At 37.0% G+C, this 13,654-nt stretch overlaps 2 protein-coding genes across 11 annotated transcripts in view; both read left to right on the forward strand.

Moving 5' to 3' along the window:
• LOC135084284 (uncharacterized) overlaps positions 1-10,901 on the forward strand; it is a 38,196-nt gene extending 27,295 nt beyond the window's left edge. For 3 of the 9 annotated variants that reach the window (XM_063979073.1, XM_063979074.1, XM_063979082.1), the window contains 8 exons: positions 1,856-1,891; positions 5,499-5,534; positions 5,735-5,792; positions 6,075-6,183; positions 6,861-6,985; positions 8,888-9,002; positions 9,668-9,912; positions 10,768-10,901. In XM_063979073.1, coding sequence (XP_063835143.1) covers positions 1,856-1,891; positions 5,499-5,534; positions 5,735-5,792; positions 6,075-6,183; positions 6,861-6,985; positions 8,888-9,002; positions 9,668-9,912; positions 10,768-10,828 — 785 coding nt within the window. In that variant the 3' untranslated portion in view covers positions 10,829-10,901. The other 6 variants (XM_063979075.1, XM_063979077.1, XM_063979079.1 and 3 more) reach the window with 6 other exon arrangements.
• Positions 2,124-5,045, forward strand: LOC135084275 (uncharacterized). 2 transcript variants are annotated; one of them, XM_063979066.1, is made up of 4 exons: positions 2,124-2,466; positions 3,317-3,559; positions 4,171-4,216; positions 4,472-5,045. In XM_063979066.1, the coding sequence occupies exons 2-4, from the start codon at positions 3,380-3,382 to the stop codon at positions 4,891-4,893; spliced, it is 648 nt and encodes a 215-aa protein (XP_063835136.1). In that variant the 5' UTR covers positions 2,124-2,466; positions 3,317-3,379; the 3' UTR covers positions 4,894-5,045. The 2 variants fall into 2 exon arrangements, with proteins under 2 accessions (XP_063835136.1, XP_063835135.1); XM_063979065.1 differs by having other exon boundaries at positions 2,130-2,466; positions 3,389-3,559.
• Positions 10,902-13,654: the final 2,753 nt, after the last annotated feature.

Genomic DNA, 13,654 nt, shown 5'->3' on the forward strand with positions numbered 1-13,654 from the left:
GTGTCATAAATATTACTTTTTCTCTATTAAGGTCATAAATAAATTCATAATCACTTTCATAAGCTGAATGGACTGTATTTAGAAGCTTTGTTTCTATTCCGTTTCTTTACTCATGTGCACATACTATTCAATAGCTGGTAACAACTAACATAACCACTTTAATTTTAGGATTGGAAACGTTTAAGTGTGTGGTTTATTATCATAACTTGAATGGAGGTTATGTTCACAATAACAAACCCGTTAAATCGCACAACATACATACAAGTGTTTAATAATATAACGTAATGACATCACGCCGTGGCAAACAAGTTTACCGACATAGAAGCCCGTTTTGACACATGTCAATGTGACCTATTTATGGGTGGTAGAATAAAGAAAAACTCCTAAAACGTAACTGTTTCGCGAGGATTTGATGTGTACCTAGTGTGTAGGACATTTGCTTGTTTTCTATTTTCTTATAATTAAAAATGAACTCTTCATATTACAAACACTGTATAGTGCCCCACTGTAGGAGCACAAGTATAAACACCCCCACCAAATTATTTATCCGCTCACCAAGTAATCCAAAAATGCGGAAAAAGTGGCTAAAATTGGCGAAGAGAGAAGATGCTTCTAGTTTATCTACAGTTTCTAGAATGTATTTTTGTGAAGATCACTTTGACGTAAGTACCTAACGTATCTAAATAAAAAATAAATAAAAATAGATACCTAAGCCACATATATTTATTCCTCACTATAAACGTAAATACAGTAAGAATTTATTGGCTTTACGATTGCAAATCTTGTACGTATATTTTACTGTTGCTCGTTATAATAAAAGTTCTATTACTTTTCTAGTTGCCCAACGATATGGCTAATTACATGCAGTATCATATTATGGGAACAGTAACACAAGTACACATGAAACCAGGTTGTTTGCCAAGTAAATTTGAATGTCGAGAAGAGGGAAAGAAACGCAGATGTACAGAACGGCCACCCGTTAAGAAACAGACTATAGAAATTAGTATACCTGGTTCCTCTCTGGATGAAAAAAAATCTGTAACAAGTATGTATAATAACATATTATGTTAGTAACTTACTAAGAGTCATCTCCATAAGATGCTTGTAAGAATGTGGAATTAAGTTTTCAGGGTTAGAACACTTGTTTACATGCTTCACAAATCCCTCCAATAAAACAATATTAAAAATCAATCACCGCAGTAGTTACAGAACACGAGGGTGTTTGCCACGGCGTGACGTCACGCGTTCTTATTGTTTACCAAATTTTGTTGAATTTCTTTTCTGAAAATTTTAATAATCTTTATTTTGTATTGTAAATAATGTTGATTTTTGTATCTCCATATCATTATTAATCAGTACAAACTCGAATGTTAGTGGAAACTAGCCTATTCCCTGATAAGAGTTGAAGGTATTTACATAAATGTCAGAAGACAATCTTTTGGGATTAGTTATGGATATGAGTGATTCGGACGACTCTGAAATCGGTGACATTTTAATGTTGAACATGCTGAGTCGATTGAGACGGGAAGAAAACTCTTCGGCAGAAGGTATGATTAAGTCTTTAAATGCGGAGAAACTAGATACAATAAAAACTTTCTTAGGGCTCACCGGTGATCCCCACAACTGTTTTTAATGTACCCATGCGAAACTGTTTTTAACTACATAAATATCTATACTAGTTTGATGTTAGTCACCACAATTTCATAGTGAAATATCAGCAATGTCACTGGATTTAACATTATTAATCTCTAAAATAATAATTGAATAACACCACTAGTGGCAGCAGTGCATATAAAATTAAATAATGGATTCATTTTTTATTGTAAAATTAGTTATTCTTTTCATTTCTTTGCAGACTCAGATCATTCTGGGGATGATGGTGGAAGTGAAGGTAAGCAAACTTTTAAAAAAATGTTTTAATATTTTATTTTATTTATACTCATAGCCTATGCATCTTAGGCCTTCTCTTCTTTAATAATACCAAAAAATGGGAAACATGATGACAATATTATGATGGTCAGCCTACGTTGGATCATTTTCGCGTCTACGAAAAAAAAATCAATTTCATTCCTATCCTAAGATGTTTTTGTTTCATTCATTTCATTTACTGCCGACTTTCGTCGCTATGGTTACGCGTTTGCATACTCTCTTTCTCGCTCGCTCTTGTTATTTACAAACGATGAGCAGCGAGCTTAACACGAGCGTAAACCGAACCGCGCCGAGTTCCGCCGAGCTCCTCCGAGTGACGAAACGGCGCGACGGCCATAGTCGATGAAGGACGAACGTGAAATGTTATTTCGCTTTTTTTTTCTGTGGTTGTGATAATACAAGAAGTTTCGTAGTGAAAGAATGTGAAAATAAACAAAAATGGCACCGCAATTATCGCCAAATGATAGAGAGCGAATAATCCTCTTGAAGCTGCATGGCCATAATGTCGCTGAAATAGGGCGAATCACTGGAATATCGGTAAGTAAAAATCTTTTTGTTTGACCCTTTTTTCCTTTAAAAACGCTTTTATTTCGTGCTACATAGATGTTAAAATGCACTACAGTTACAGTTTCAATAAAAACACATTACATTTTGACAAAAAATGTAAACAAATACTTTTTGAAAAATAACTTGATGAGCCATCTCGCGTCGGTCATATCGAGCCATGTTAAGTCGCCTATGATGGCGGCTCGTAAAGTCTGACACAACAGGGTCATATCGGCCGACGCGTATCAGTACGAATATTATAATTTTTAGTATAATTTGTAGTAAAATAAGTTGCAACAACGTTTTTTTAGCATAAAAACAGTTTGTTTACATTTTTTTGGCACTTTCCAAATGGTTAAGTTAAAATTTTTTTGGCTACAGTCTTATTAGAAAATTAAATCTAAGCAATATCTTTTGCTTACGAATGACGTTTGGTTCTATTTTATCAATAAAACACAAATAAGCACTTTAATGCAAGGCGATTTATTTTAAATACACTCACCGATCGCTTTTACAATCGTTAGCAAGATTTTAACTTCTTTCTTACTTTTACTCGATATTTTTTAATTGCCATCAATAGACTAAAGTTTCTTAACCCATTAAACGATACCTAAGAATGTCACTCTCTTAATAATTTGCATTAAGTATTTTTTGACTTAGCAAAAAATATTGTATAGGTACATAATACCAATGATTTATTCTGATCTAAAATCTAGCCATCTCTGGCCTTCAGTCTTAAACGACTTCAATTCAATACAATTAAGAATTTACATTTAATACTGCAGATTTTTTTTTTTATTATCGTCGTCTCAGAAAGCCTATGAATTTGCTGTTCCGTTAGGACTGGACGCTCCGGAACCGCGTCCATTTGACGAGCCCATGAGCCCGCACTAGACAGTCGGCTATGTTCCAGCGGCAGACGATACACTTCTGGTTGAAGCGATGGGAGGAGTGTGGAGACACTACTGCGCACCGCCGCAAGCTGTATAAAAGAGTCACGACGGCGCCGCAGGACGCGGATATAGTGGCAGCTCACATAGCCGACCCCAATCTGAGCACTAAAGCAACGTCGCAGAAGTTCAATGTGAGTCTTTTTACGAACAAATTAGCTTCTTCTCCATCCCTTTTATGTCTCTTGGAGAACTTAGAGGTGGGAGGAATGTGGAAACACCACTGCTCACCGCCGCAAGCTGTATAAGAGAGTCACGACGGCGCCGCAGGACGCGGATATAGTGGCAGCTCATAATAGCCGACCCTAATCTCAGTCAGTCAGTGCTATTAAAGCACAGCGTCATCGTGTTTTTGATGTACAGACAACAGCACATTAGACTATACATTTTTGTTACAAATTCGCCCCTATTACAAACTTCATAAGAGACTCAGGGTTTAGCTTCATTTGCTGTTGTCTGTACAATTAGCTTCTTATTATTATTTAGTAATACATTCCCAAAAGCAAGAGAGTGCGACAAGGCTGCCGACCGATCCTATAAGTGACCTTGTCTAAAAAATCTAATTTGTTCGATCTGAAGCTGATCGTACATAGGCAGCGTTTTTTATTACATAATCTTGTCATTCAATTTGAATTGATTTAATGTAGGAATAAGTGTCTTTAAAGTCTTTGTAAAATCCCTCACAAACTTCTCACAGAGTTCACCTACTTTTTGAGATGACTAATTCATTGTTTTATTGCTTCAGATATCAGTTTACACCGTCAGGAGAAGGATAAAAGAATACAACCGTAGTAAGTATGATTTTATGTTGTAGTAACTATGTCTTTCCACTCGATTTTAAATCCGATCCTCGGCTATATCCCTAATTTACATAGAAACAAGGGACAATGAGCCCCTATTATTATTTTAAAATATCTAGGAATAATAAGTCCTACTTTAGTAAATTGACAACCTTAACGAATGTAACACAGTCTAGTCTTATGACTGAGTAGGACTTTGCTAAGATCTCTATTACTTTTCTCATTGAATACCTTGATGTTTTTCAGAATTGCAGCAGCAGTTATTAACCGGCAACACTGAACAGATAAACAACACACCTTTAGTTTTTATCAAAGAAGAAAGAGAGAAAACACCCGCACAAAAGGAAGAGCAAGCGAGAAAAATAAAAACCCATGTTATGAGTCTGAATAACCAATTCAGTAGAGTGACCAATATAATGTCTCAAGAAAATACGGGTAGTAATTTATCACTAATAAAGAGATTAGAAAAAGTTTTGACTGCGATCGGGACGTACTCTGAAGCGAGAGCGTTTGCCTTGGCCAAAACACAGACGAAAAAGAAGAAAAAACTTCCTACTACGACGGTTCGGCGAAAAGACAACGTCATACAAGCTCCGAAAAAACAAAATCCGCTCGGCTCCTGTGATCCTCTACAGAATATGCAGTTAAATGCAACCGCGCCAATGTAAAGTGCATAAAAAACATAATCGTACGCTGAACGAACAGTATTAATTTATCATAGGTTATAATAAGACAGTGACGACAGTGGCTTGGCGTGCGATAAATCGAAAATAGATTGATTTTCATATTTTTATTATTTTAATAAAGTAGATAATAATTTTTCATGCGTTTGAATTTTCAACCTGCTCTGTTTTTTAATGTGGTAAGTTTCAGGATTTATCATTAAGAAAAAAAATGTAATGCGCTGGCTGACCTACATAAAGTTATCTTATCTACCTTCTTAATTATCATTTAGATTTTTTTGAAAAATCCAATGGCCACCAACCAATAAACCAAACCATAATAATCGATTGGAACTAATAATAATAATAATAGGGTATCAGTAGTTAGTTTTTCATGTCAAAATCAGTGGGGTAGGTATAGAAAGTTATAAACTGACAAAGTATGTATGAAAAAAGTCATGAGTTACTTGTGATTTTTACCAGTTTTTACAATATTATATTGTAAAAACTGGCAATATTAGTAATATAATTATGTATTAACATTTAACACCTTCAATATATGAAGGATTGAAAGTTTAAGATTATTTTATGTGTCTTTTATGTTATTTCAGATGACCTCTTATATGACTCCAGTCGCAAATCTAAAGGTAAATTTCTTGGAAGTACGTATCTTAATCTTGGATAGATTGCTACCGATCATACATTGGTACGTACAAGCCTCGCGTAACAGAATCGCTAGATGGCGTTACCTACATATTATAATAATAAAAAAAATGTTCAAATCGACAAAATATCATTTAGTGTTCTTCTGACTCATGTTTGCCAATTAAGTTCATATTTTTTACAGGCGCTGTTCACTCAGTACCTAAAACGCCGTGCAGTCTGTGCAAGAAATCAATAACAGGGTGAGAGATCACTATTTTTGTATTAGCTAGGAGGTAGCATCATACAGGTGTCCCAAAAAGAGCGTGCCAAAGTTAAGGAGATGATAGAGTGATGAATGACCATCTAAACAAAAAAAAACTTAAAAATCCCCAATTTTGACCCTATCGCAATCTTTTTCAATTTCACCAGACCCAATAAGAAGTTTTTTCATTTAAATTACGTTCATAGCGTGTTATGTCCAATGATTGGGAAGTTTACCCTACGTAGATTTCTTCTACTTTCTACCAGAGTATTTCGTGCAGGTTCGTGTTCGTATGCGTGCAATGCAACGTGCGCGCGTGTGGCACGTGCGACGCGCGCGGCCTGCACGCGAAACACTTCGTGCTGCGCGCGCCGAGTGGAAGCGCACAGGTAAATGTTAGACAAAATGATAAGCAGTTTGGGTAACTGAAAATGTTATTACTCATTAACATAACTGAATACTTTTAAAGCAGTGGTCCGCGGACCACTGGTGGTCCCTGGAGGCATTCCAAGTGGTCCACGAAGTACACTTGCACGCCTTAGTCAAAACCACTTTTAACTGATTTTTGCAGTCAAACTGGTTTACTTTTGACCGATTATGATTATGAGGTGGTCCCTAACAAGACAGAAATTTGGTAAAATGGTCCCTCATGATTTTTAAGAACCACTGTTTTAAAAGAATCAATGGAGCTGAGCATGCGCAGCGCTATTGTGACGAATTTTGCTATTTTTTGGCGGCGCGCGATATTTTTTATGATAACTGGATGATTTTGAAAAAAAAAATAAAAGATAAGAAAAGTAAGAAAACACTAAACTAAACAAAATAATATTAATTAAAAGAATGCATTAGAGCATCAAGTAAAGAAAGGTAGGTATAATATTGTTGTTCATATAATGCATATTAATTTAATATGCATTATATTAACAACAATATTATACCTACCTTATGTTGTTGGCGAATCTTTATCAATAAAATTAAATAATATACTGATGCAATATTTTTTAATCAATATCTTAGGTATTAGAAGCTTCATTCCATAACATACCCAACTGGTTTTTGTTTCCAGAACGATTTGAATCTGGTGCTCGGCAAAATCCGGGATGCGTTACAGTCGTCCGGCTTCGTCCGCGCCCCGGACACGCGCTCGGACAACAGGGAAGGAAGCGACGCCGACAACGAAGAGGAATTTGAGTAAGTTACTTAAAACACTATTAAATAAATAAATAAATAAATCTTTGGACAATTTCACACAGCGCCAGCTAGCCCCAAAGTAAGCAACTTAATGCTTGTGTTATGGGTGCTAGCTTAACGGATATACTACTTATATACTTTTTTTTTTTAAATACATAAATATTATACATAGTCACACCCAGACCCGTCACAGAAATTAAAATTCATCATTTCAATTTCTGCCCGGCCGGGAATCGAACCCGGGACCTCTCGGCATAGTAGTCCGTTCTGAACCACTACACCAAACGGCCGACTACTATTATTAACTAATAATTAGGATTTTAAAAGGCGCTTTTACACGTCCCATATTAGGTACTTTACCCTATCCACCAATTTTAGACAATAGGGATGTTTCCTGGGTCAAAAAGCAAGAGTTTTAATTAGTCCCTCAGTTAACTTATGAAAATTTAAAGAGATAAAGCGCGCCAAAGTTCATAAGAAGAGGCCCGTGACGTCAATGAGTGCATAAAAGGGCCGCACTTTGTGACGTCGCGCGGAACTTCAACGCACCATAACTATGTAATTATTTGTTAGATTGACAAATAAAAATATAGGTGTCCAATATTTTTTGATATTAAACATGACGGACTTAAAAATTTTTTTTAGGAAACTAGCCTTTTATAAGTGAGCCAGTTCTGAGAAGAAATAGCGCAATAAGACGCTCATTATAATATTCGCCTAGATTTAGAGGCAAACGTAGCCAGCAGTGAATAATTATTTTCATATACATATTCAACATGAAATCACTCACTCGTCGGCGACACTGGCGAGTGACAAGAACCTATAGAGTAGTTCCTACTTTTATAAACGGAACTATTCCCACCTCTCGTTCCCACCACTGCAACTCCTGTGTAGCCAGGATCTACAGCTTGACCGCCACAAAAAGCCAACCAATGAAGGTCAAGTTTGTCCCGGGGGAAAGTTAAACTGTCATTGGACCCGCAACGAAATTAATCAGAAGAACATAGGAGTTCGAAATTAAGGTGACAAACAAAGGTTTAAAACCTGTAAGAAAAGATTATGCACCACGGACAATAAATAAATCAATTAAGGGGGCCTATCTTATGAGCAATTAGCAACTACCTGCCAATAATATTTTTCACAAAATAGCTTAAAAGCACGAAAATTTTTCCTTGTCGCGACAAGATCGGTTTGTGATTGTTTGTGTGGTTTGTTTGTTCCTACTTTTATAGTGAAAATGCAATAGGTTTCCTCTAACCCATTGGTTCCCAAAGTGGGGGGCGCGGGCCATCTGTGTACTTAAGTATCAAAAACCTGCGACCGCTGAGAATGCATTCCAGACTGCTCGATACGATCAATAAATCATCTTGACTGGAGGAGGGGGGCGCGGAATTTTTTGGATGGTTAAAAGGGGGCGCGTCTCAAATAAGTTTGGGAACCAATGCTCTAACCAGTGCTAATTGGCGCTACTCTGTCTAATAACTATCAGCCAGTGACAGGACCTTACTTTACAGTAGCTCCTACTATTGCAAAGTGAAAATGCAATTGACTTCCCATAACTTCAGTGCTCACCAGTTAGCGCCAGTCTTAGCCACCAGCGAGTGACCTGTCACTAAAGTCTGGTCCATGAGCACGTAGAATGTTGTTCAATGACCCCAAGCTACCCATCCATATCGCTCGCGCGTAATTATGTTGCTATCGCACACTCATTGCTGGTGCCAGTCGCACAGTCGCAACAGCAATATAATTACTCGCGAGCGATAAGGATGGGTAGCTTGGGGTCATTGGACAAAATTCTACGTGCTCACGGACCAGACTATAACATGTGCGTTCGCCACAGTTGAGTAAGTTCATAACTGGTGAGTTCCAGCGGTAGCCCTCATTGAACTTATGTGTTGCCAGAGTGAAAACGGAGATAAAGCTGGAAATCGACGTGGAGGAACAAGACCCGCTCCTCGAAAGTGCTGAGTACGACGAACTGTTCGCGCCGGGCGCGGGCGCTGCTCGAGGATCACAGGTATTCAATATCTATCTACTAGCTTTTGCCCGCGGCTTCACCCGCGTGAACTTTAGTTTGTCACGTTATATTCTGCGTTATAAAGAATAATACTGTAAAGTTTCATCAAAATCTGTTCAGTAGTTTTTGCGTGAAAGAGTTACAAACATCTATCCAGACATCTAGACATCCAAACTTTCGCATTATAATATTAGTAGGATGTCTATAAAAGCGAAAGGTGACTCACTCATCACGAAATCTCAGAAAGTGCTGTCACTGCGTAAACGTCGCTTTTGAAGTTAGCAAACGTTCGTTCGTTCATTTCAGCCAAATGAATGACGTCCACTGCTGGACAAAGGCCTCCCCCAAGGTTTTCCACAAATGAACGGTCCTGCCTTAGCAAACATCCTCGCCGAAAACATGCTAAAGTTTCGGCGGTTGCCATGGCAATCGCCATTTTGTTAACAATTTCTAACAAGCGCAATTTTTGGTCAAACGCAGCCATTGTTGAGACAATAGTTCAGCTATTTGTGGATTTTAATAAGTGCTCTGATTTACTTTCAACGTAGCGATGTTATAGAAAACTCATATTTTACATACCTTTGAATGTTAATCAAATTTTAATGTAAAATCCACCTTCGAAAGTGAAAAACTTTACTCTTACGTCTCTGTACTCTTTATTTCAGGTCGTACCAGAACAAGAAATAAAGTCAGAACCACCCGATACGAGTTCCCCGGTGTCACTGTCAACCGACATCGCCTCGTCGCGTCGTCAGTCCGCCGAGTCGGCCGGCTCTGCGTCGGATAGCGACTCCCAACCGCTGGCCAAGAGAAAGCGCATCGACCAAGGACAACCGACTGCAAGCCCAAAACCTTCGCCGTTAAGATCCAAAGACATTGAGAAACCGGACAAAGAAATATTAGATTCAGAGTATGTATCTATTTATTTATTAAGGCCCGATTCGACCAAACTTTTATCCTAGAACAACTCCTGGTCTATCTGATACATTTCAGTATCTATACTATCAATATGTACTTCTATACTAATATTATAAATAGATGAACTACGCTGAACTGTGCCGCCAAACTCATTGACAAAGGAGCGCCAGAGCCACCATCGTTCAACAATACTTAGTTTCCAACATGGCAAAAATCGGAACTAGCGATCCGATATTGACGGTGGCGCCCCCTGGCAATGTCACTGATGGGACGGTTCGTTGTAGTTAGACAATACTGCCCGATTACAGTGACTACTCCTCCTATGTACTGAATCGTTCGTTTCAGCTGAAAGACGTCCACTGCTGGACAAAGGCCTCGCCCAAGGATTTCCACGAAGACCGATCCTGCGCCGCTGGCATCCAGGCACCTCCCGCGACCTTCACAAGATCGTCGGTCCACCTAGTGGGAGGCCTGCCCACGCTACGTCTTCCGGCTCCTGGTCGCCACTCAAGAACTTTCCTGCCCCAGCGGCTATCAGCTCTACGAGCTATGTGCCCCGCCCACGGCCACTTGATTTTAGCGATTCTGCGGGCTATGTCAGTCACTCTGGTTCTCCTACGGATCTCCTTATTTCTGTTTCGATCACGCAGGGAAACTCCGAGCATAGCACGCTCCATCGCCCTTTGGGTGACCTTGAGCCTTATGAGGCCTAGGCTATAGTAAGCGAACACGTCTCAGCTCCGTATACCATCACTGACAACACACACTGGTCAAAGACTGAATGTACTGAATAAACTATTTGAATTTGAAGGGCATGACTAAAAAAAAACATTTTCTATTGTTTCAGTCCCAACACAGACCCGGGGTCTCCGTCTGCCGCGGGCGCAATAACTCGTCTCAAAGAGTGAAAGCAGTTACATATATTGTAATTTGCCTTCTATTATGTTTAAGTTGCGACTGATTAAAATTATTATTTGAAAACGGTTATTTTACTGTTCACTTTCTTCCATTTTAATATTATTTTTGCTGTAATATTTGACAGCTGATTGCCTACAGGATGACTTTGTAAACCGTATCCAATTTTTTTATTAACTTCATCTAAATTAATTTTAATCGTGGCAGTTTTCGCGAACGAAAATATTCAACATGTAATTCGCGGGTGTCCAGATCTTAAGCCACCATTATGAATAGAATAGAATAGAATAGTTTATTTCAAAGAATATGGTTACAACAGTTCTTAAAATGACAAAGTTCTACATATTCTGCCGTATTTTGTTGGCGTAGAAATATTATAAATCATAGGTAATTACAATCGATGTCTGCATACTTATATAAATCATTATTATTACGCATCTGTCGAGCAAAAAAGCGGCACGGCCGTACCATCCTTTTCTCGAAGCAATTCAGGCCATTTTCGACCGCCTGTAACTTCGTTGTGGATAAAACTAGAAGGCTGAATTTTCATTAGCTATGCAGGCATTGTAAAGACACGGTATATTTAAAATTTCATTCAATTTGAACCAGTAGTTTAAGAATTATTAATTTTGTCACTCACTGACTGACTGACTCACCGATCATCAAAATTCTAAGGCACTTCTAGCAGACCTAGAAGCTTCAAAGGACAATGTTCGTTCTCCATACATTGTTCGCCGTTAGATCAACAGTGCCGAAATAATACTTTCTAGGTTCTAAATGACACAAATCTTTATGTAAGAACAATTATTCCTGGCGGACCAATTCTATAAACTTATTGATAGCAATATTGTTATCATAACCTCTTACTTACTAGTATTGTATTATATTATTTTATGCACATCGATTTGGGAGATGTTCTGTATTGTAGTTGTCGCAGCCAAATTGTATTATAATATTGGACGGGTTTTGGAAATAGCTCGGCGTTCCACTTTTATGATTTACTTACTTACATTTTGCACGTAAATAAATAACATGAATCCTATGTTTACTTTCCACTCTTGACATTTAACACGTGACTTACCAAACTAACTATCTCCATGGTTACCGTCTTAGTCTATGCATGACTAGGGATTGAACAACTTTTAATTGAATATTATTAACAATTCTCGATAATTATTATCGATTGAAAAATATTCGGTATTTGAATCGAAAGATATATTCAATTTTATCAATATCAAAATATTCAATTTTAATAATAAAATAAATATTATTTACTACCACCTATGAAATGTTCTAAAAATTGCCTGGAGCGCTCCCCCAATCCTGGGTTTTCCCTTTCCAAGCTGAGAGGATATCATTTTGGTTCTATCGATACATTATAAAGGTACTTAATATTTGAAATGTATTACCAATTATTGTTATAAGCATTTTGAGCGAATAAAACTTTCAATTCTATTAGAACTTTAGACATTTCTCTCACTTTAAGCGGCATTGGATTTTTCATCGAATTTTGAAACTGTAACAGATATATTAAAGATGATCCCATATTGTTGTCATTGTCTATATCAGTGTTATGATCACAATTCTTTTTATTTTATTCATGACCTTCGACCAGTTGGACACATTAGATAGCTTCTTGTAGTATCGTGCAATATATTTTTAACTTTTAATTAAAATCTAGTCATACTGTAGCAATTTGGACGATTTATTTTATTTACAAGATCGGTATCTTATTGTCTATGATGACCGCAGTCAACATCACTATTACATGGATTCCTAACAATGAAGTACGGCATTGCCTTGTGCCGATTTTACATAGATTTTATCGACACAAATTATGGAACTTCATAGGATATGGAGCAGGCCACGCCCTAAAATGTCCGGATGTCGTCATAGTATTATGGAATACATATAAAATACTTTTATTATTTCATTTTTTAATCCTCAAGTGTCCGTTACAATCTAATTAATATTTAAGTATTCAAAAAGTAAGAGATTAATTTTGATACTTTACTGCTGTGCCCAGGAATCTAAGGCGGTTTCTGACAATGTCCTTTGGAATATAAGTATAGTGTTTGGTGTATGAATCAAGGAAAAACTAAAATATTTGGGGGCACGGTAGTGCAACCGCCAAGTCGAGTAAAATTTTTAAATTTCGGTCCAGTTTTCTAGATACATAACTGCTGTCTACAAAATACAAAAAGAAATGAGATCCCATCAAAAACAATACTTGTCAAAAAAACCAAGTCTCGCAACTCAGTTGTTCTACGGTAAAAAGTTGTGAGATCCATGTAATACCAAGTCCAGCCCAGGAAATCTTTAACCCTTATTCATATAAAGGTAGAATATTACCACTTTGTTTACTTTTAAAAAAGGATCCTAATTTTCGATATGGTAATATTTAAAGATATCGTGTTCACTTATTTATATTTTTAAATATATTTTTTTACTTATCTATGCCATCTTACAACTTTTCAACGTCATTTGTCACTGTCAGGTAATGTCAAAGTCAACCAAACGGTTTTGGTGTGAAAAATTTCGAGTTTTTAGCGCGCGTTTTTGGTATTTTTGAAACTTTGTTCAACGAAAATTCTGATAAGGGTTTTTTCTATTAAAATTCCTAAACTATAACATTTATTGTATAATCTCACTTATAGGCAGCGTCTGCAATTGATTCGTATAATTTAGACATTTTAAAGAAGTGGTAAATAGTTTACCATTGTCCAATCCCGTCTTGACAAAAGTTTGATGATATATAAAAAAAACTGTTGTTTTTTGTATGTGCACAAATAAAACTAAATAAATATTTGGAGAAATTT

The sequence above is a fragment of the Ostrinia nubilalis genome, chromosome 25 (assembly GCF_963855985.1).
Source record: "Ostrinia nubilalis chromosome 25, ilOstNubi1.1, whole genome shotgun sequence".
Classification (NCBI taxonomy): domain Eukaryota; kingdom Metazoa; phylum Arthropoda; class Insecta; order Lepidoptera; family Crambidae; genus Ostrinia; species Ostrinia nubilalis.

Bases quoted from the DNA above. Each gene is read 5' to 3' on its own strand.
- LOC135084275 (XM_063979065.1), top strand. From the start codon at position 2,368: ATGGCACCGCAATTATCGCCAAATGATAGAGAGCGAATAATCCTCTTG. The intron at 3,560-4,170 runs GTGAGTCTTTTT...TTATTGCTTCAG, and splicing joins CAACGTCGCAGAAGTTCAAT to ATATCAGTTTACACCGTCAG. The intron at 4,217-4,471 runs GTAAGTATGATT...GATGTTTTTCAG, and splicing joins GATAAAAGAATACAACCGTA to AATTGCAGCAGCAGTTATTA.